General features: G+C 51.3%; 2 protein-coding genes and 1 pseudogene across 4 annotated transcripts in view; 2 read left to right on the top strand and 1 right to left on the bottom strand.

Annotated features, from left to right (window-relative positions):
* LOC116661733 overlaps window positions 1–23,499 on the top strand; it is a 708,679-nt pseudogene that overhangs the window by 503,454 nt on the left and 181,726 nt on the right.
* The window catches only part of LOC116661730, a 39,809-nt gene that overhangs the window by 887 nt on the left and 15,423 nt on the right, over window positions 1–23,499 (bottom strand). The gene's annotated exons all lie outside the window — the stretch shown is intronic.
* On the top strand, window positions 14,711–17,101 carry LOC116661740 (GDP-fucose protein O-fucosyltransferase 2-like). The gene is made up of 2 exons (XM_032474272.1): window positions 14,711–14,751; window positions 16,301–17,101. The coding sequence occupies exons 1-2, from the start codon at window positions 14,726–14,728 to the stop codon at window positions 16,569–16,571; spliced, it is 297 nt and encodes a 98-aa protein (XP_032330163.1). The 5' UTR covers window positions 14,711–14,725; the 3' UTR covers window positions 16,572–17,101.

The following is a 23,499-nucleotide window of genomic DNA, read 5'->3' as shown; positions in this document are numbered from 1 at the left end:
GTGGGGTTTCAGGCTAATCTTGGACGGGAGAGGCCGTCCCCAGGCCAGGTCAGGGGAGAGAAGAAGTTGCCCCATTAGGTGGGGCAGCCGGCCGTCGCAGCTGCCTCTGCCCTTCGACCGCATCGCGCCCGCCTCCCAGGAGCAAGCTGACCTGGAGACGGGCATCCAGCTTCTTGGGCAGCAGAGGACGCCCCCAGGATTGGCAGCGGGGAAGAGGAGAGCAAATTGACAGGCTCCGCGCTGCAGGTCTTCTACCCCCGCCGTCGCCACCCCCGCACCTTAAAGGCACCGCCCAGGGCGCCCCTCCCCCAGCAGGCTGAATGGGACAGGTGTGTCTGGTGATCTGGGGCAGGAGAGGCCACTCCCACACCAGGCCATCGGGGAGACGGGAGCCAATCCACCAGCTCCCCAAGGCAGCCCCCTACCCCCGCAGCAGCCACCACTCTTGCCCCCTGACCTCACGGTGGCCTCCTCTAGGGAGCAGGCTGACCTGGAGATGGACGTCCGGCGAACTAGGGACAACAGGGACCGCCCCCAGGGCAAACCATGGGGGGAAATGGGAGCAAATGGACCGGCTCCATGAGAAAACCTGCCGCTGCTGCCACCACCCCCAACGTACCACGCCCGCCTCCCGGGGTCAGGCCGACTAGGATACACGTGTCTCGTAACCCAGGGCAAGAGACACCACCCCCAGGGCAAGCCACGGGGAAGATGGGAGCAAATGGGCCCGCTCCCCCGCTGCAGGCCCCCGACCCCCGCCACCCGTGCACCCTGACTACCCTGCCCCCCGCCCCCAGCAGGCAAAGTGGGACAGGGGTGTCCGGGGACCTGGCGCAGCAGAGGCTGCCTGCAGGCCATGTGGCACAGACATGGGAGCTAATACACAAGCTACCCCGGGGCAGCCTCCCTATCCCCGCAGCCATCACCTTACCAGCCCCCTGACTGCACCGCACCCATCTCCCAGGTGCAAGCTCACCTGGAGTCGGACCTCAGGCAAATCTTCAGCGGCAGAGGTTGCCCCCAGGCCAGGCCGCGCGGGAGAGAAGTAATGGAGCAACTCCCTGGAAAGGACCCCCTCCCCCTGCAGCCGCCGCCGCCGCCTCCCAGGACCAAGCTCACCTGGAGACCGGCGTCACGCCTCTACGGCAGCAGAAGCCGCCCCTGGCTCCGCCGCGGGGGAGAGCGGAGGGAGTTGGCCGGCTTCCGCGCGGCAGCCCCCCTACCCCCGTGGGCCCCGCACCTTAATGGCACCGCCTCCACTCCCCACTCAGCAAGCTGAGTGGGACAGGCTTGTCCGGCGACCTGGGGCAGCAGAGGCCGCTCCCAGGCCCGGCAGCGGGAGAAGGCAGCTATTCCACCAGTTCGCCAGGGGCAGCCCCGCTCCGCCCCCCTGTCGCTGCCGCCGCCCCCTGACCTAACTGCCCCACCTCCCAGGAGCAAGCTTACCTGGAGTCCAACATCTGGCGAATCTCCAGCGGCCAAGGCCACCCTAAGCCAGGCTGCAAGGAAGAGAAGAAATCGACCGGCTTGCCAGGGCAGCCTCCCACACGCCGCCGCCTCCGCCGCCCCAAACCATTGCACTAGCCTCCCGGGGTCAGGCTGACTGCGAGGATGTGCACTTGCCTTCTAATCCTGGCCACGTGCCTGAGCACCTCCCTGCATCCCTACACTCCCTGCACCTCTGCACCCCTGCCACTATCTGCACTTCTGCACTGCCTGCACTTCTGCACCCCCGCATCCCCTGAACTGCCTGCGCCCTCCACAGCCCCTGCACCCCTGTCACCAGTTACACTTTTGCACTGCCTACACTCCTGCACCCCTGCATGTCCCACACACCACCTCTTGGGCCTGTGGCAGAGTCTCTGCTGTTAGACCAATGCACAGGAACTCACATCTTTGCCAGTATATGATGCATCAGTGGATGTCTGGGGTTGGCTGCAGGAAGGTACATGTTCCCGGTCACCAGCCTGGGCCACTAGGGTGATCTCTCTGAGGTCACCAAGGACGGACTCAGAGATGCTGTTTTCCGGGAAGAGAGGAGTTGAAACAGGTCTTGAGGGCAGAGCTGTGCTCACCAGGCCGTCCACGCGTCATGTTTTACACAGGGCTTCGGAGAAGTGAAATGGATCCGGCCAAGACCGGCCTGCTGTATGCCCACCTCAGTCCTTGGCTCTGAGTCAGACCGACTGGCTCCCACCCTCACGGCCCAGTTTGGGTACCTGAATGGTCCCTTTGAGGCATCCCATCATTTCTCAGGAAGAAGTCTGGCTGCTTCCACCCCATGGCCCTCTCTTCTGTGCTGGCCTCAGGAAGTTTCCTTATTTGGGGAAGAAGGCAGCCCACCCACTACCCCACCCCTCACCGTGCTGTCACCCAGGCTGCTGCTCTCTCTGCCCATCAGAGTCTGGAAAGCCATCCCTCTTCAGTTATGTCCCTTCTGAGATGGACTTGCTTCCACTCAATTCTAGGCGAGGATGCACCATGGAATGCACTGGGTAAGAGAACCAAAATAAATAATTTCTTCTCTGAGGTTTTCTAATTATCTACTGGGATGGGCTGTGTGTAGTTTGCTACAGCTATTGGTGTGAGAGGCTAAAACAGCCTGTGTGTCCTTGTTTTCATCTCCCCGCTGTCTTTGGGTTTTCCCTAGACACTCCTGAGACATTTACTTCTTTTAGTTTTATTCCTGTTATTACACAGGGGCCCTACTGTCATGGAGGTAAGGTGTTGGGGGAGCAGGACAGAGCAGGGCATCTGTAGTCCTGTGATTAGTTCTCATTGAGCCTGTGCCCTGAGCTGTGACCTCCACAAGTGTGTCTCTTTCCCCCCACCCAATTTGGGTGAGACAGTAGGGATTTCCCTTCTCCCAGGTTGGTTAGGCTCTGGTAAAATAATTTCTCATTAAAAAACAAACAAAAAAAACAAAAAATAACTTCCCCAAATGAAACAGAATGTTTTGGGTGTATTTCAATAGAGTTATTTTCTCCTTTCCAGGCAGGAAGCATGAGGAGTTATCCTCTGAGGCCTTCATTCTGAGAACAGGACACGGTCCTGGAGGTAAAATGCATGAAAAAGAGTAGGGGGCCCCTCTGACTGGCCCCCTGGAGTTGTCACACTCGGACTTCCCCACGCTGAGACTCCCACTGGCCTCAGGGACCTGTTAAATCTGCCTGCCCCGGGGGTTGTTACAAAAGCGGGTTCTGCCCTGGGAGCTGTGACTCTCCAAGCCTGCCTGACTGCCTCTCTGGGTTGGGAGCAGATTTTCCCCTCATTTTTCTGGGATCTAAGAAGTACAGTAGGATTGCAGCTCCCTCAGCTCTGGTGTTGTTTTCAGGACAGAAGGAGCAATTTCTGAGCTCCACACGAGCTGGAACAGAGGCTGGAATCCTCCCATCCTCTGCCTCCGTGCAATAAGTGGCTGTGGTTCTAGTCGAGTTTCTGAAGATGTGGATTTAAACACACACATCCCAGCCCCTACAGGAGCACACAGTCCCATAAATCCCCCCAGTTTCCACTGGTAACTACGGAGCCGATGGGGACACGGGTTTCAGGACCACAGAGGCCTGACTGCACGACTTGCTCCGTGGCCTATTAACGTGGTTGCTCTGGGCCTTGTCTGAAGTGGCTTGCTTACCGCACCTGGTACAGTGGGAAACACAAAATAAGTACTAGAACCTTCACTTTTTCTCCCTCCAGGGCCTTCAAACATAGAAAGTATTAAGTGAACTCAGACGGCCTAGTCACCGCAATGAGGTCCGTCCAGCCTGGCTCTCCTGAGTGATGGGCACTGACTTGCACCTTAACTCGGAACAGTAGGGGAACCGCCTTCCTCTAACTGGGCATCTCCCCACACCGGGCACGCCCTCAGCTGAGATGGTGTCAACTCCCCCATTGAGGTGTGTGCTGGTGGCTTCAGTGTGACCTGGCCCTGCCGGGATGTGAACCTGCAGTGAGTGAGGTGGAGGGTCGGGTGGAGAGGGGTCCCTTCTGGGGTGGCAGGGGGCCCGTTAGCACCCAGCCCGGCCTGGTGCCTGGGGCTCCCTAACACCTCCTACAGCTCCTGGGTTGGCTCCGGTCCTGGCCAATCCACACACCCTCCCAGCATCTTCTCATTAAGTCCCTTTTTTGCTTTTATCAGCGAGAGGTGGCTTCTGTTGCTTGTTCAGTGAAACAGTACATAGGGAAACCAGACTATTTCTAACATCAGTAAAATACCAACCTCAGTTATCTCGCCGGGCAGACCATGCAGCACAAAGGCCTGCACAGGGCTGTGCGAACGGCTTACGTGAAGGGTCCTCATCATCTGTCTTCAGAGATACAGAAGCTGGTGGTTCAGGTAAAACCTCAGGGAGGGATTGAGGAATCCAAAGCTGGTTGGTTTCAAAGGCTAACTGGTCAGACCAGACCCCTGAGCTGTGGTCAAAAGCCTAGCTCAACCTCACGCAGACTCAGCACCCTAAGTGCCAGGTGGGGCCGGTGGTGTTCCCTTTGCAGGCTCTCGTTGGGGATTCACTGTAGCCCCTTAAATGCAGCAGAGATTCCAGCCCCCTTAGCCCCCACCCTGCGTGTTCCATGACACAAATCCCGGGAGTGTTTAATTTTCATCTTTGTTTAGGAGGATGAAGGAGGGGCAAGAGGAGACATAAATTCATACTGACTGGCACAAGGTCACAGCCAGTACCTCCTCCTTGGAGAGATATGTGCTCCCAAAGTGGTGGCTGGGGGCTGGGCGGAGACCCTCCGCTGGTCCCAGAGGGACTCGACTCCTCTGGCCACAACTGATGGGTTGGACAACAGATCCAGAGGGAGACAGAGCATCTTTCCTGGGAATTTGGAACTGACACACAGAAATCAAGTTCACTCATCTGGGGATTGGCGAGGGTGAGGGGCGGTGGTTGGAAGTCAAATGAAACCAGAGCATGAGAGAAAGTTAGAAGTGAAAGAGAGAGAGACAGAGAGACTGAGCTTGTGAGAGCAAATAGTCAGAAAGAAGGAAAACAATCAGGGGACAGAGGAATTCCAGCTCCTGACTGTCTAGTCTGTCCCAGCCCATCAACGACCCCGCGGGATGGTTAATATCATTCCAGTTTTGCAGATTAGGAAAAAGGCTGAAAGAGGTGGGGGCTGGGTTTGGGTGCACAGTTAATTCAAGTGCCGCTGGACCCCTCATTTCCCATTGCCTGAAGGCACTGTAATCCTCACTGGGACCCCTGCGGTCCCCTGACAGCCCAGCACCCTGATCAAATGGCCCCTGCGGGAGTGGGAACCCCTCTGAGCGTGAAGAGTTCCCTGAACCGAGATGCCATGCATCAGCAGGCTCCTGCACACCCCAGGTTAACATCTCCCCAGCTGTGCAGTCTCCCGACCCACTTCCCTCCCTGCCAGGCACCCCTTCCTTACCACCGAGTGTACTGCAGGAATTCAGGCACAGGGATGCCCAAAGCAACACGAGCCCACCGGCTATACAAACAGCAGACTCCCAGCCCCACCTGGGTTCCGAGGGGACAGTAGGCGTCCTCAGCTTCCATGTGTCTAAGACAATCTTCTTCTTCAGCTGGAGGTTATAGAGAAAAATAAAAGGTCCAAAGCATAGTTCAGGTGAGGAATTCCTCCAAGGACCTGACTCCAGAGACTACAACCAGGGGTACCTACCCCCCGGACTTGGGGTGAAGGTGGATTATTGATCAGCACAACCCCCGGTGGCCCAGCTCCTCGGCTTGGCTGCCCAGAGTGGGCTGGGGGAATGGGTAAAGCCAGGGCACTCAGGAAGAGCACAGAGGACCTGATCTCCCCTCTCCGCACTTGTAAACCCTTCCTCAAATCTCAAGGCATCTGACAGAGAGCAGCCACCACAATAAGGAGATGCTCCCATCTCTTCACTCACTCCTGTCTGTTCACTTACGTGCTGAGCATCCACTGGGTCCCAGGACATGACACATAGGATGGCCGATGGGACAGGCTTGGTCCTTCCCCCTGGACCCTGTTCAATCTGATGGAAGAATGATCACTCATAAAGAGTTTCTCAAAATTATACAGAGACCAAAGACAAACTGCAGAGTGAACCAAATTTAAAAATATATATGAAGATCCCCCAGTCTCCTCGCCTAAGGTTAACAGCATAAAGCAAAAATCTTGTCTTTGATCACCAAGGAAATTGTCACCCCCTCTCAGGTGGAAAGGACAGTTATTCTTTGAGCAGGACACAGAAGTGCTCCATCGGATTGGACCAGGGCATCTACATTCATTCAGCAAATGTGTATAAGCTCCTACTACGTACGGGAATCTCCTAACTAGACCCATTCACAAGGTTCTCGGGCTTTATCAGTCAACAAAATAGACATGACTCCCCATCACTGGGGGCTCAGAGTTTTAGTAGAGGAAACAGGCAGCATGTTGGGGGTAGCAAGAGCTTGGAAAAATTAAAAAAAAAAAGAGTGATATGAGCAAACTCCGGTGATGGCGGTGGGGTGGGAGGCAGGCAGGAGGGAATAAGGCAATCCTGGCAGATCTCACGGAGTAATGAACTTGAAGCAGAATAGATCCGGAGGAAGAAGGAAGAGCCGGAGCCAGAGGCCCCCAGAGTGAGGGGGAGAGTGTGGGCGGAGAGGCAGAGCACGCCGGGTCCTGAGGCCTTTGTGACGACTTTGGCTCCTAATGAAATGATGACCCGTTTAGTGAGTTTTGAGGGGAGGGGTGATGTAGTCCAACTTAAGCTTTTGTGTTTGTGTTTTTTTGTGGGAGGTAATTTATTTATTTTAATGAAGGTGCTGGGGATTGAACCCAGGATCTCTTTTTTTTTTAACATTTTTTATTGATTTATAATCATTTTTGAACCCAGGATCTCTTGCATGCTAAGCATGCGCCCTACCACTGAACTACACCCACCCCCTCAATGTATGCTTTTGCAGGCTCCCTCTGACTCTGTGTGGATGAGAGATTGTAGGAAAGCAAAGATGGAAACAGGAGGCTATTGGTGTCCAGGAAGGGCTGAAGGTGGCTCTTAGGAGGGCGGGGAGCAGGGAGCAGGTGGTTAATGAAGACAGAGTATCCAGAATTTTCTAACAAGCTGGATTTGCTGTCTGTGTGTGTAAGAGAAAGAGCGAGAAAGAACATTGTTCCAACATCTGGACCTGGACAATGGGAGGGATGTCCTCTCCATCCACAAGGGATGGGACAAGGTGGGGCTGAGCAGGTGGAAAGGGGCTAGTATCAGCTCAGTTCTTCAATGTCATGGTTAAGGGGTGTATTACATATTGCCACAGAAATGCCTAATAGGTAGAGGAGTCTGTTTTCTTTTTCTTTTTAACATTTAAAAAATATAATTTAAATGTATTAATTGTATTATGTGAATGATTTGGGAAGTTTGTTTCATGCCAAGGTATATGTTATATATAGCCAAATGGAAAATATATCAGAAAAGGGGAGAAATGAGGGCTTTCACATAAACTGACTGTCCATAACGTAGGTAAAATTTCAATAAAACCAGTCTTCAGTGCAAAAACCTCATCTTGGTGTTACATAAAAATAAATGAAAAAGGACTATGTTGATGTATCATTATTTCATGTTACATAATAGCCCCAAACAAACACACTGTTTAACTATGAGGCTTGTAGAAATACTATTCGCTTTTTTCACATAAATACAGAAATGCAGAAAGGTTCTAAGGTAGAATAAGCATCTTAGTGGAAATAATACAGATTTGAGCATTTTACATGATATATATATTTACTGATACAAAATTTGGAAAAGTAATTACATAGTAGAACATATGTATGAATGTGAAAGCAAGATTAATGAAAGAAAAAGAATGTGAGTCTCAGGGATAAAGGTCCAGATGGAAAGGGCAAATCAGGGAGTTTTGGAGAAATCGAGAAATTGATGGCATGCCAATTTCCAAGGCTGGGTTGCTTCCACCAAAGGAATAGCAGAGAGAGAGATGAGAGGCCCAGGAGCCAACCCTGGGGCACACCCACAGTGTATGTTTGGGAAAAAGAGGAGACATTGGCAAAGGACCAGCCAGTAGACCAAAAGCAGAAAGCAGACAGAGCGATGGGCTGGAGTTTGAGTGAAGCAGGAACACGGGGGAGGAGGGATGGAAGAGCTGGGTCAAATGCTGCCGAGGGTCTACGCATGATGAGGACTGAAAATTGACCGCTATATTTAGCAACGTGTGGTCACTGATGGCCTTGACAGGGCAGTTTCCATAGAGCGAGGGATCAGGGGAAGAGCCAGAGTGGGTGTAAAAGGGGATGGCTCAAGAGAAGATGCAGACAGTGAGTTTAAACAACTCCTTAAAGATTTGCTGCAAAGACACAGGGTGGCAATTGGTGGGGGTGAATTAGGGTCAAGGAGTGCTGTTTGTTTCTTTTAAGAAGATGGACGTTTATATACTGATGGGAGCCAACTAGCAGGAGAACAAAATAGATGAGGTAGTGAAAGAGAGGATGGTTTTGGGAGTGACAACCCAGAGAAGATGGGAGGGATGGGGCCCTGGGGACTTTTCGAGGAATTGGCTTTCGATGTCACCTGTAATAAGAGGTGGGGCACCGAGAGTGAGGTCACAGACAACACTAGGTGAGCGGATGTGCTGGGAGTTGCTTGTGAAACTTCTCTTCTGTTGGCTTGTTTGCTTGTTCAAAGTAGAAAAGTAACCTTACCAGCTGAGGGATGAGGAGGAAGAAAGAGTTACTGGAGCCATGAGAAGAAGATAAGAAAGAGCCTTCCAGGGAGAATGGGACAGTGAAAAGAGCAGGGGGAGATGGGGGAGTGCGCTCCCAGAAAGTTACATTTTCTCTTTGACGTCCCCAAATGTGTGATGTGTGATTACCCTTCCTGCTGTCTACGAAATAAAAATTAAGTATGGTTCAGAGGAAATGCCTATTTCATTCTAAGAGGCTACCTGTTTCTCAGGAATGGCCATCTTAAACTGCAAATATTACAAAAAATGTTGAAAAGATGAACCTGTGTACCTAAAATCCCCTATTTTCTATTAATCTGGTTACTATTTAATTCCCCTATCAATAACTCATAACCAATACTGCCATGATGGAGGTACACTGATGCTTAAAAGGAAATGAGATCTGTATCCTTTTCCTAAATTCCATGGCTTCCTTAATATACAGTTCCCCTTGGAATTTAGGAATGTCTGGTATAAGAAGTGAGAAACAGTTTGAGAAAATCCCGGCTCAGAATTACACAGCACAACCGCATCTCAGAAGTATATACAGCCGTAAAGAATTTTAGAAGCAAAACTCCGTAACTACTCTTAAAGACTTTTGCAAACCTGGGCCTGCCCAGATGTTTCCAAACTGGAAAGGGACTCCAATCACTTGCCTGGTACCGGACCAGAGGCTGGCCAGCCTTTTCTGTAAAAGCGAGAGAGTAAATATTTTCAGTTTTGCAGATCATTTTGTTGTAACCATGCAGGTCTGCAATAAGAAAGCTAAGAGCACTGGGAGACAGGAAACAAATGGGCATGCCCACACCCTCCCTTCCACTCAGGGCAGCTTCTCTGTGGTGGGCAGTTTTGCCACAATAACTTGTTTCTTTGTTTCCATTGGTTTCTTTTTTTCCACCTTACTGCTCAAGCTCAGAAATTCAGGTGGTCCTGGTCCTTCAGCATCCATGCAGAGAGAAGGCTGAGTGGGGTTGGGAACCCCACCTGATGGAGAAGAGAGATTGCTGGGAGGGACACTACGGTGGCCACCATGACACGAGACAATCACACCTTCTGGGGTGAAAGGGAATGAAGACAAGGGAGGGACAGAGCAGTGGGACCCCTAGGTCGCCTGCCAGGCTTTCTCTCCCTCCACAGCCACCCTGGGTGCCTGGGGGGTGTTGGGATTCAGCTACGGTGATTAGGCTGAAGGGACTCAATATAAAGGACCATCCAGCTCCTCACTAGGTTCCAAACGCAGCCCCTCAAAGTCCACCCTCTGAGTTTCTGGAACTCAGCTGGAAGAATAAATGAGCAGGCCAGATCCAGAGCCCAAGCCAAACACGACGGTGGTCACGTGGGGTTGTAACCCCATGCTCAGTGGTAGGGGACGCCTTGCAAATCTGCAGAAATCCCTGTTCCACCTCATTCCTGGGGGAAACCCCAGATCTCCTTCTGCTCTGTCTGTTCTTCTCTTGATGCTATTGTCCTGGATGGATGCAGAGTCTTTGAACCTGGCCCTCCAAACGTACATAAGCAGCCTGTTCGATAAAACAAATTATGCACTTTTTCACATTTGCCAGTTTTTTGATTCCAGAAATTTTGCGGGACTCATTCTCACAGTCTCCTGTGCCCCCACCACTTGGTGGCCCTCTGCTCATGGAAACACCATTTCCCACAACTGCACCCTGCCTCCCAGCTGGTCAGAGGGGAGTGTCCCACAAAGACACAGGTGTTTGTGAGGATCCTGTCCCCCAGCAGAAAGCCTACTCCTGGAGCCACGGACAGGGATCTGGCCTCCTGAGCCGCTCAGCTCTAATTCAAAGCCTAAACTGGGGGCCCCGAACATTGCTGAATGACTTTCTGAGTCACCTGGACTGGAGGGGCCTGATTTTTCTTTCCAGGAATGGATGTAGCGCAGCCTCCATTTTCAGGGCTGATATTGACGATGGATCTAGTTCCCCCCACTGCACCGCAGGAAGGAGAGGCCCTTCCATCCCACAGCTTGGAAACCCAGCCCAGGTAAGTTCTGAAGCAGTGTATCGCTGCCAGGTCCAGCATCCCTGCAGAGTGGCCTCTGTCCCTGAATGAGCCCCTTCCCTGGGCCTTTCCTGCCCCGACACAACCACACCCCAGTCTGTGCCAGAGATCTGGGGCTCTGTGTGTCCAGGGCACACAGTTGGGACCTGAGCCAGGTGTCCCCTGGGCCTCAAGGGGGAGAGGTCTGCCTCTGCATCAGGGGAAGGTGATCCCACATGGCTGGCAGGACGCTCTCAATATGGACCTCCAGGCGCCCAGGGAGCAGTTTCCCTGCAGGTGTTAGAAGCCATCATCAGGAGGGCAGGCCCCTCTTTGTGCAGACCATCCCGCAGTGCTGGGCCCACGTGCTGACCACAGAAACCTACATGTCCCCAGGTTACCCCAGGCAACCTCACAAATTCGTCACTTGGTGACCTGGGTACCACGGGCTCATTGGCCATCCCATGAGGGTGGTCCTTGCAGGCATGGACTCCAGGTGCTCCCGTTAAGAAATCCCCCTGGGTTTCTGTGGTCACAGAGCCCACACCAGAAGATTCTAGTCCTGCAGTGACCACCACAGCAGTCACCTCCCCTGTGCATGTCCAGGAACAAATGACAGCAATTTATTGCCAGGAATCGTGATGAACAAGGGGGTGGGATTCCATACTAAGTTTAGGATCCTGGTAACTCACTCTGCACCCCAAAAAGCATCCATGAGAAATGTGTTTATTGGGATATCTGTGCCCCTAGAAGAGCTGTTCCTCAGGGCTCCTGGGACCCTCCAGCCCCTCTCAAGGTTCTCAGAGCTTGGGTCTAAATTTCTATCTCCCTCCTTTGGTGTACAGCCACCTGTGTCTCGTGATCACAGGTCACTTTATTGCATGACTTGGCATGTTCTTAGTTCTCGTCCTCCACCCCTGCACTAGACTCCCACGATGTTCCCACTGACCCTTGGCTCCCTGGGTGGGTCAGGGGGCCCTAAGTCTGCACCCTTCACTCTCCTCCTCTACCCCCAACTCTGAGGCCACCCCTAGGTGGACTGGAAGGTGTTTGTAAATGAGTCTTACACAAGGACATGACTGGACAAAGCAGGGCTCCACCCCCGGAAAGCACACCTGCTCCCTTCTCTGATGAGGACCCCACAGCCCCACATTGCCTCCAGGGGTCTACTCAGCACACAGTCCCCCAGTTCTGGGCAAGGCGTCTCCCTGGAATCCTTGCTTCCAGGCAGAGTCTCTCTGTCCTTCTGAGTTTAGAGTTGTTCCCATGTTCCTGAGCACCAAGGTGCCCAGCACAGACCCTTCACTGACCTGGAGAGACAAGGAAGATATGTGGCCACAGGTATCACAGGACACACCTGCTGGGACCCCAGGCCAAAGGGCCATCCTTCTGCCTTCTCAGGTGTGGATCCCGTGGTACCTTTTTGCAGGGGGCCCAAATGGGGAGTGGGGCCCAAAGCAGTTCATGGGGCTCTCTGGGCAGGGAAGACTTGGGCCAGGCAGCCTTGCCTGGTTTCCCTCCTGGGGCACTCTGAAAACTCCTGCTCCTCTGGCTGTGGCTGGAGGCCCCCCAAACTTCAGGGCGGGGCCCTTTCTCTCAGCCTCCACTGCCTCCAAAGCCACGCTGGAGCTGGCATGGGGAAAGAGCTTTCTTGCCCTCTTGTGGCCAAGCTGCCAGAGGTGGATGCTGCGGGGAACTGGAAAGAGTTAGCAGTTGCTCAGATGTGAGTGGTTAGGCAATTTGACACCCTGTCAACTAGCCTTAAACATTGGAAAGAGGGCTTTCCCGGGAAAGCTGGAAGTTACTTTCAGTAATTTGTTTAAAGATTTCTTTTTTTTTTCCCTTAAAGACTCATAAAACCTCTCCCAGGTCATTCCTGGTATGGACCATTATCCAGGGATCAATCGGGAAATGCAGGAGGAGAGGGGTGGGGGTAGGGGAGAGGGGAGGGGAGATCAGAGCCCACAGAGAGGAGATGCCCCTCCCAGGAGCCACAAACTGGGCAGTGGCTGCTGGCATCCAGCTCTCCTGTTCTCAGGCCCATTTCATCTGTGGGGTGTTTCCAAAAGAAACAATGGTGGAAGGGCCATGGAGGACCCCTAGACCTCCCAGAATAGACAGGGGGAGCAGAGTCACCATGCTGGCCCAGAGCTTGGAGACAGACCTGCAGTGGAGACCACAGGTCTTCTGAGAAGCCAGTTTCGAAATAAAGGCAGTATGCGCTGGAATACCCATTTCGAGCAATTGCTTCATCATAGACATGTAATTTACATAGTTCTTCTCACCACGAAACTGTGTTCCCAACACGCTACATGAATGACGGCTTCAACACACATTCATTTCTGAGATGTGAACAAGTGTAGAGCCGCTCTTTCGTCCAGCATAATGGGCATGGTTACACCTAGGAAAGCTTACCAAGATTTCTCAGCAACAGCCAATTTCGAAATAAAGGCAGTGTGCGCAGGAAAAGCCGGTTGGAGTGAGGGCTTCCCCATACACATGTAAGTTATATAGTTCCCCTCACCATGAAACGCTGTTCCCAACATGCTACATGCATGAAGGTTTTGACACACATTCAGTTCTAAGAAGTTAGCATGTGGAGAGCCGCTCTTTCATTCAGCATAAAAGGCCTGGTTACACCCAGGAAGATTTACTCAGATGTCTCAGCTGGTTCCTTCACCCAGATTCAAAATAAAGGCCGTTTTTGCTGGGAAAGCCTGTTGGAGCGTGTTCAGAGCTGTTTCGGGCTCTGTCCCAGCTGGAGGGTGCAAACCCCAACCTCCAGAATGAGGGACCAGGACCCCACCGGCCAGGTGGTGTTGCCTTTGCTGGGGAACAGTGATCTTTGGGTTAGATATTTTGCAGCTCTCTCTAAAACCTGTTTTGACTTAAGTTTGCATCCTAGTCACCAGTTTCAGGGCAACAGAAAAAGCATATCCTACATCCCTTTGCACTGAAATCTTCCCAAAAGAGCAAATATTTGCCCATGAAAATACCAGCTGCTCTTCTAAGGCCCCCTAAATACCCAGCAGTGTGGCCGGTGCACTCTTGATCAGGAACAGGATGAGAGGGACCAGCGGTCTTCCAGCAGGCTTGGCCTGGTGTGGCAGCTGCGCTGTGGGTCCGTGGTGGGAGGGCCATGCAGGGAATCCTGTTTGAGGGGCCTCTGTGCACGTCTGCATTATGCTCTGAGGTTTCATACAAGGCTCCAGGCATCCTAACTGGTCAGATACAGCCCCCACCCTCGGGCTGGAACCACCAGGACCTCAGTACCTGTAACAGGGACGGTGCCCGGTGTGGGGAGAGGTCATGGGACACTCCGGGGGCAGGGGTAGTGGTGCTGGGGAAGGCAGGGGGTGCAGTGAATGGTGGAGGGAGCAGGGTCCCTTGCTTGGGGGTGAGAGTTCTTGGGGAGACCACAGAGCATGGCACACACAATCCCCACCCCATACCCCAAATTCCTAGCCCCGCCAACACAGGGGCTTCTCTGAACACTCTCACCGTGGCTAGCCTGTAAGACCGCACCTAACCCGGCATCTGGCACCCCTGCCCTATCTCCCCTCTTAGGACAGATCCCGTCTCCTTGGAAACTGCCCAGCAGCGTGAATTCAAGGCCGGCAGCGGGCCTGGAGGATCTGCACTTCAGGTGCCCTACCTGGCCAGCCGTTTGTGCCTTGGCTCAGTCCTCTATCTTGCCCAACGGCAGCCTGGGTCCACGTCCGGTGCAAGGGGAGGCCGCGGAGCCCAGGCTGAGCCACACACACGGACAGGTGAGGGTGCCCCCGCCCCGCTGCCCCGCCGCCCCGCAGCCCCGCCCACTGGTGGCAGCACCGCCCCAGCCTCCGGCCGGCGCCATCTGCAGGTGAGGACGTCCGCGCGGCCCCGCCCGCCCCGGCCCCGCCCAGCTGCCCCATAAGCCTCCCCCCAGCCCCCGTCCTGGCCGAGCCCTGGCTCCCATTGGCTCCGCAATTTCTGCCCTCTCACGTCTAGCCTCGGGAGGACACAGACGCAAGCGCTAGAGGAGGGCCCCGCGGCGTTGCCATGGCTACATGCGCCGCGCTCTGCGCGGGCCGGTGTGAGCTTCTGGGGCGGGCAGCGGGCTCCGGAAGTGTGCAGCTACCCGGGACCATGGCGGTGCTTGCTGCTGGGGCTGGCGGCTTGCTCGCCTGGGCGACTAGTTCTTGCCTGGTCAGTCGGCGGCCGACATCCTGTCTGGGGCGGCGTCCCACAGACGGTAAACGTACGGCCGCGCCGTTGGCGGGGCCAGTGGACATGGACCGGGGTGGGATCCGGGTTGGTGTGGCTGCCGGGGAGGCGCTGTGGTGCCAGGGAGCGGGTTGGGGCGGGGAGGACAGGGCTGGGGCACAGCCTCGGGCTTTCCTCCCCCTCGGGCACTGGGGCTGGGACCGCGAGTCCGGGTAGCCCTGCTTGGCCGCGGCCTCCCAGAACCCCCGGGAAGGGCAGGCGGAGGACCTGACTTTTATGAAGCGGGGCCTTATCCGGGTTTTGAAGAGCCCCAGAATCAGATGTTTGAATGGGGTGGTTTATCAGCCTTGTTTATCTGCAGGGAAATTTCAGTTCCATCCAGATGTTGGCTCCTTCGGTAAAACTCAGGAATAAGACAAGGGTCATTGCCGATTAGCAGTTATCTAGGGCTTGACTCAAAATAGACTGTGCGGGGTGTAGGGATGGTAGATGGGCCTTCCCTCTCAAAGTTGGCAGTCTTCTGGGATTAGAGGCCCCAGTTGAGGATTACATCTTCATCTGCGGTAATGGAGGTTGTGGGAACATTAACACAGAGAAGGGAGGAGTGTGGCTGCGATAACTCATTAAAGAAGCCAGGACCCTTGCCTGGCTCTTGTGTAGGAGAGTCTCGCCTAGGGTAGGGCAGCAGTTATCAAAGTGTGTCTGAGGCCCCTGAGATGCAAGACTATTTTCATAGAAACGCCGGTATGTCACCTGCCTTTTGCACACTCTTGCACTCCCGAGTTTCCTGTGGGGATTTCCAGGGAAAACCTGGTCTGTGATATCACAAAACAGGGAATTTAGAGGCAGATAGAATTCAGAACTCACCAGTCCAAAAGAGTTTTGCAGAAATTAAAATCACTGCTCTTCTTCTCATTAATGATTTTTGTTTAGAAAAATATACTTATTTTTTGCTTAAGAGTATTAATGGTAACATGTAGTAGGTTGTTATTATTTTTAAGTGAAATCATAAGCATTTTTTAAAGTTCTTATTTAAGTTCTAACACAGGAACTATTGATAGATTTAACCCACATAAACAGCAGCCTTTTGGAGTCCTCAGTAATTAAGAGTGTACAGGGGTCTGTAGGCCAAGAAGCTTGAGAGCCCCTGGAGAACGTGTGCTCAGGTACTAGTCAGGTACTTAGCGTTGTTAGACAGATGCCAAGATGTCTTCTGCATGTGCTCCCGGACTCGAAGTAATTGGCCACATGGAGACGGGTGGGCAGTGCCTCCACTATACAAACCAGAAGCTGCTGAATGTGTCTTGAGTGTAGGCCATGTGCTGTGCAGGGATTCCCATTGTATCTGTTCTATCTAAGCCGGGATTCCTGTGCAGAGGCTTGGCCCTGAAGACCCGCTCTCCTTTGCTCCCTGCCAGGTACCTTCTGTGTGACGTCAACCCTCCAGAGGGCTTCAGCCTCCATAGGAGCGTCTGTATCCACATCGCCTTCCTCCTGAAGACCCTGCTGAAAATGGAGGAATCGGTGCTGGTGATACCCCCTTGGGGCCGCCTCTACCATTGGCAGAGCCTGGACATCCACCAGGTCCGGATTCCCTGGTCTGACTTTTTTGATCTCTCAAGTCTCAACAGAAACATCCCTGACACTGAGTACCAACCGTTCATTGCAGGGGAGATGGTGATCGTTTAACTGGGGCCAGACGGTTGTTGTTCTGGTTCTGATGTGAACATCAGGCCATCTTGCTTCGGGCTTGTCGGTCTGCTAAGGGGTCCTGCTCATGTTTCCCGCACTGCAGGTGAATTTGGTCTTTCCATAGTTTTTCTCAGGAAATAGATCTGAAGTGTATGAGATATGTGTTCCCTCCGCTCTGAAAATCCTGGCCTCCTGGTGAGATGGAGCGGTGACAAGAAGGCCACTGCCACACAGGCCTTGTCTAAGGAGGACTCGCTCCCTGGGCAGTAAGGGCCATTCTTACCTGAAGGAAAACACGATGTGTGTGTAGCATGGGCCACGTGCTGGAGAAGGTATGTAACCTCTCATTCAGTATAATTTGGTCCTGCTCAAGCTTCCCATTTTACTTTCCGTAAGAGGTAAGAGTTGAAGATTTTCTTTGAATAAAGGTATTTAGAACTTATCTTTTTCTTTAATTGAAATGTGGTTGATTTACAATGTTTTGTTAGTTTCAGATATACAGCTGTTTTGTTAGTTTCAGGTATACAGCATAGTGATTCAGTTGTACATATACATAGTCTATTCTTTTTCAGGTTCTTTTCCATTAAAGGTTGCAAGATACTGAATATTTTCCCCTGTGTTCTGCAGTGAATCTTTGTTGTTTGTCTATTTTACATATAGTAGTTTGTAATTGTTAATCCCAAACTCCTAAGTTAGTTTTCTAAGTCTGTGAGTGTGTTTTTGTTTTGTAAATAAGTTCATTTGTATCATTTTTAAAAATTCCACATACAAGTGATATCATATGATACTTGTCTTTCTCTGAGTTATTTCACTTTAGTGTGATAATCTCCAGGTCCATCCATGTTGATGTAAATGGCATTATTTCCTTCTTTGTTATGACTGAGTAATATTCTTCTATATCTAAATTCTACATCTTTATCCAATCATCTGTCTGTGGGTGTTTAGTTTGTTTCTATGTCTTGGCCATTGTAAGCAATGCTGCTGTGAACATTGGGGTGCAGGTATATTTTGGAATTAAGGCTCCCTCTGGATATATGCCCAGGAATGGGATTGCTGGATCAAATGATAAGTCTTTTTTTAGTCTTTTGAGGACTCACCATACTGTTTTCCACAGTGGCTGCACCAAACTACATTCCCACCAACAATGTAGGAGGGTTCCCTTTTCTCCACAGCCTCTCCAGCATTTGTGGTTTGTGGATGTTTGAATGGTGGCCATTCTGACTAGTGTGAGATGATAACTTATTGTAGTTTTGATTTGCATTTCTCTGATAATTAGCAATATTGAACCTTTTTTTCATATTCCTATTGGCCATTTGTATATCTTCATTGGAGAATTGCTTGTTTAGTTGTTCTGCCCATTTTTGGATTGGGTTGTTTATTTTTTTTTCTTATTAAGTTGTATGAACTATTTATATAGTCTAGAATTTAAGCCATGTTCAGTCTCATCTTTTGCAAAAATTTTCTCCCATTCCATAGGTTGTCTTTTTGTTTTGCTTATGGTTTCTGTTGCTGTGAAAAAGCTGATAAGTGTAATTAGGTCCCATTTGTTTATTTTGTATTTTATTTCTGTTGCTTGGGTGTATTGCCCTAGGAAAACATTGGTGAGATATATATCAAATAATATTTTGCCTATGTTTTCTTCTGAGAGATTTATAGCGTCTTGTCTAATGTTTAAGTCTTTAAGCAATTTTGAGCTTGTTTCTTTTTTTTTTTTTTTTTGCGACTCTATTGTATGCTTTCGATTTGTGGTTATCTATTTTTTCAAGTATATCAACTCATTACTATATCTATTTCCTTTAGACTGATAATCACGTAGGCTCCAACACATCCTAAGAATAATGAGAAAAAAAAAAGAAAGAAAGAGAAAAAAATCTATCTTTTCATGCTACCGTCTCCCATTACCACCTTTTTGTATTTTGATGTACTTTTTCTTTTTTCCATCTTCATGTTTATTGTCTTGTAACTCGTTATTGCATTTCCAACTATGGTTTCCCGTTTGTATAGCATCCTGCTTTCTTTCTGTTTAGAATAGAAACTTTTAATGTCTCGGTTTGGTTCAATAATGCTGAATTATCTCCCCACTCCCCTCCCCCCCTGCGTCTCTGAATCCTCAGTGCAGGGAAGCCAAACCATCCTTGCCTTCATCGGTTCTGGGAAAGCAATCTTCATAGTGGGAAAGAAAACATTGAAAAATAATATTCTGTGTGTTGCTTTCTACCCTTGCCCAGAGAGTGAGAATCACCTCTGAAGGCGGAGGAAGAAAGTTGGAGGTGCGGGGCACAAAGTCTTTTGTCCTTTTGCTACTGAAAAAATGATTGCTTTTGTAATTAGTGATGATGCCCTTTAAATTGGTGAGATCGAGATTCTACAGCTTCAGCGCCTGTGAATAACCAGCCGGGAGAAAGCTCTCCAGGGCCCCTGCAGTGGGAAAGGCAGCCCCTCTGAGCACCTGTTGTTCTGTATTCTTCCTGACTCCACATGGGTTTGCTACGCACCGCACCGTGCAGGACGATGCAGTTACCCGAGGTGGAGGACGGGGAGACCCCTGCTGGGTGGAGAGCCACAGGAGCCCACATTTGAAGGACAAAGTGAAGAGTAGTGGGGCGGGCATAGGAGGAGAGGATGGTTGAGACCCAGGATGGTGTCCTGGAGTCCAGCAGGCGAGGCTGGCGGGGCAGATGGGGCCCTGGGGCATGGGCAGTCCTTGAGGGATCTGAAGCAAAGATATGAACCAAGAGACTGGATTCGTGTGGGCGTACAGCGCCCCCTGGATGCCGCGGGGCAGTGCAGCAAGCCCAGGAGGAGCGGGCAGTTCCCCAGAGTTGGGTTGACAGGTCACAACCAATTCACTGGGGACCGAGAGGTACCGAGATATTGTTAACTTTTTGTCCCTCTTCCTGGAAAAAAGCTGCTTCCTGTTGAATAGCCTGTGTCGTTAGTGAGAATTAAAGACATGAAGCAACATTTCCTCAAAAGTCATCCATTGTGTAGTTGTTAATAAGGGTCAAATGCAGACTTGAATAGACTAAATCAAACATTCATCATCGGATTTTAAAATCCTTTAAAATAAAAATTCTTGCTGTCTTTGTTCTTCATTTCAGGGTTCACTTGGTGATAATAATAGTAAACAAAGCAACAGCAAACCCTTACAGAACTCTGTCCTGCTGTTCCAGGAACTCTGTGTTCACGACAACCCAATGAGGTGGCACTTTACAGGAAGGACAGTCATTAATCACACAGCTAGTAAATGGCAGACCTGGGACTTGAACCCAAGCTGTCTGGCCCCAGAGCCCCCTCTCAGGCCTTTCACTGCAGCTCATCACTTGGCATGCCCGACACAGGCCAGCATTAAGGAGCAGCGTGACCTTGGCCAAGGCTGCTTCACCGCTTGGTCTCTGTTTCCTCATCTGTAGAATGGGGGTGTGGGCAGTGAATTCTGTGAGCTCAGTGGTCACTTCCTCCAGCTCTGCTATTCTACTGCTTTAAGTTAATTTATTAAGTATCTGAGCCTCTGAATGGGCCACCCTGGAGCTTTGCTAGGACCTGGGTTACGGAGAAAAGTAAGATCAGCCTGCTTCTCCAAGGAGCCTGTCTCCCTCCACGGGAAACAGCTGCAAGGCCCAGGTTCCCTCGCTGGCGGACGGGGGCTGGGCAGGAAAGTCTGATAGAAGATGGAGGCAGAGCCCCTCCGAGAACAGTGTTGGCCACACAGCTCTCAAGAACGGGAGCGTCTGTCCAGGCTGCTGAGAGGGGTGTCCTCGTGAGGCCAGCAGCCCCCCCAAATTAAGCCCTCAGGACAAAGATCCAGCCAGCCCTGCAGTGTCACCATAGAGCCAGTCCATCCTCATCACTGTGCCCCTGTGCTACTTTGTCCTGGGGCCTCTCTTTCCCCTACACCCAGAAGACTCTTCTCCCTCTCTTTTCTGAGTGTCCCCTCACTTCACCCGTGGTCCCTGCTTCCTGGCCCACCATCTCTGGAGTTGACACTTTGCCCCCTCACACCCCCCGTTTGATAAGGAGCCTGGGTTTGCCTCCTTGTGCTCACTTTCCCCTTTCAGATGATTGCTCCTACTCTCCTGGGAGCACCTGGAAAACCCAGATCCTTTCCTAGCAGTGCCTGCCACCCTGGCCTCCCTGCTCATCTGCCTCAGTCAGGAGCACCTGGACCACCAGCTCTGTATTGCCTCGCCTCCTACCATCAAGACGTCAAAGTTCATTCTCCCTCCACCACCCAGTATGTTCATTTAGGGTCTTCTTCACCGTCAGCCTGAGCCAGCCACCCCCCATTCACCCTACCCACGGGCTCATACCCGGGTGTGTCTCCACCCCAGGTCTAGCCTCTCTCTTTTAAGTGCCCACCTCTAGCCATCCAGCTGCTTCTCCACCAGCCTCGTTGGCCCTCATTCACCCTCACTAAGGCCTCATGCACTGACTCCTCTGCTTTCCTGCCTGTCCACATTCCTCTTACTTCCACTACCCCACCTTCCAGCTCTGCATCCACAGTCAGCACTCTCTTTATGACAAACAAAACCCCCTTGAGCCTTGACCTTTTCAGTTCCTCACCAGGCCGACTTCCATCTCGGTTCACCCAGCTCTATTTGTTCTGAGCCTGCAGGCAGCAGGCTCTCCCAGCACAGGTTTCTAAGACTACAAATCAATGCCCACCGTGTTGCCACTGCCAGGCAATCCTCCAGGATTTCTCTAGTGAGCACATTTCCCCACTTATCACTCAGTGGTGTCAACATTCTCTGCTCTCTGCACACCTCTAAGCTTCCCTCTGTCTCTTCCCTGACTCCCAGCAGATGGTCTTCCCTCCTGCTTCAGAGAGAATGACATGTCACTGGAAAGGAACTCGCTCAACTGCAGCAAATCTTCTCACCTCATCTTTTATCTGTCCCTCTCCCACCTGGACTCTAGCTGTAGTTCTTAATTCAGTGAGTTTAGTTGACATATATATACACAGTTAAAAGCATAGCACACTATCGCCTACCTTCTAGGGCTTATTGTTTCAATTTAACATAGAGTGTGTGATTCATCCACTTCGCTGCATGTACCTGCAGTTCATTTGTTTTAACTGATCTTAAGTGTTGTGTGTGTGAAAGTAACACAAGGCAAGGGTAAGCCAGGATTCAGGATGCTGGTTACTTCCTGTGAGAAGAGGCCAAGTGCAGGTTAGGACACAGTATGTCACTGTCAATAGTCCTGTTCTGATGCTGGGTGATAGGTTCACAACTGTTTCTTATAATATTAATTTTAATACATAAATACTTCTCAAAGGCACCTAAGGTGAGATTGTGTCATGAACCAAGGCATACAATGTGTAATATTACATCATTATTGTTATGTAATCTTGTTATAAAATATATTAATCATAATCCTAAATTGTTATGTATTATATATTATATAGATGCATGAATTATATATTATGTATATAAATACCTACATACGTATTATATACTATCTGATAATAAATAAACAGAACATATTATGGTAGTATATCTACTATTATGTATTATTTAATAAATAATAACATACTGTATCCTGTTATATGACATGGCACCTAATCTTTAATCAAATAAAAATATGCCACTATGATGTATGGGTAATTAATAAATTAAATGAAAACCCGCACTTTTAACCACACCGCTTCAGCTGTAACATCTTGTTTCTTCCCTTTCATGGCCGAGGTCCTCACAGGGCTATCTGTTCCCCTGTTCATCTCCTTTGTCCTGAGCTCCTCTTCCTCCCATCCCAGCGGCCTTCTGCCCGGTGCCCCTCTAGTCACCAGCTTCCCTGGGGCCTGATTTTTCGGCGATTGGTACTCAGCCCCTGCTCCCTGCCTGTCCGCTGCCTCTGCCACCGCTGGTGGGGTCGGGGTTGGGTCAGAATGCAACCTCTTGTCCTGAAGAGAACCAGCAACAGACTGTGACCAGCAGCATGTGTGGCCGGGAAACTGCAGGACTTGGGGGGAGAGCCAGACTGTCCTGCATGTCCAGACCGGGGCTCCTTGGAGTGTGAATAAGCCCATTCCTCACTGCCCCCTGAAGTGAGGAAAACACCCTCAGGTGAGTTAAAGTGCTTATGACCTAGGTCTTTTGGCTGGAAAGGACAAACGGGCCCCTAAGGGGAGGGTAGTTGATGTTCCAGGCCCCACCAAAGCCCTAAGTGCTGGCGGGGAACCAGGCTGGACGCTCCACTGGACCCGAGGCCCCCACGGGGGTGGGGCCTTCGGGAACAAGCAGAAAGCCCTCAGTCTCTGGGGGGAACGGGGCAGTGTGGGAGCATCCCTGCAGCGAGTCAAGTGAAGTCAGGGCCTGTGGGATCCATTTGTATGGCCACATCGAGCCTCAGCAGAAGCCACAGCAGGAGTGGATTCCTGTCTCTCCAGGTGCCATCTTTTCTGAGTTCCAGGCTTCAGACCCTATCCCCTGGGGTGCTAGGACAGTTATACACAGAGGCGGCTCGGGGAGGCCTCAAGAGGGTGGTAATGGCCTTCCTGCCAACAAGATTACACAAAGATCAATCAATCGATGGGAAGTAAATAAGAACCATGGTCAATCTGGACCCCAAGCTAGACGTGGTATGGGTGACATTTTTCGACAATCCAGCGAGGTTCTGGTCAGAGCTAGAGGCCAGGGCAGCAAGGTGGGAGTGGCACTAAGGAGCATTGTGTTGCAGAGGCTAGACTGGGGGTCTGCAGGCTCCTCCCAGGAGGAGCCTCAGAGTTTTGGAGGTGGCTAACGTGCCTGCTTCGTGTCACCAGCAAGTGATGCCACCTGCGGAAAATCAGCTATAATCCTGAGCCAGGTCAGCCCTGGGTGATGTGATAAAGGCTCCTACAAGAGGGAGCACCAGGCGGATAGTGAACCAACCAACAGGCTGATGCGTTTCTGGCCTGTGTTTATCGTGCTTTGTAGCCAAGAAT

The sequence above is a fragment of the Camelus ferus genome, chromosome 36, assembly GCF_009834535.1.
Source record: "Camelus ferus isolate YT-003-E chromosome 36, BCGSAC_Cfer_1.0, whole genome shotgun sequence".
Classification (NCBI taxonomy): Eukaryota; Metazoa; Chordata; class Mammalia; order Artiodactyla; family Camelidae; genus Camelus; species Camelus ferus.
The sequence above is the reverse complement of the archived record's forward strand: the minus strand, read 5'-3'. Positions and strand labels throughout refer to the sequence as shown.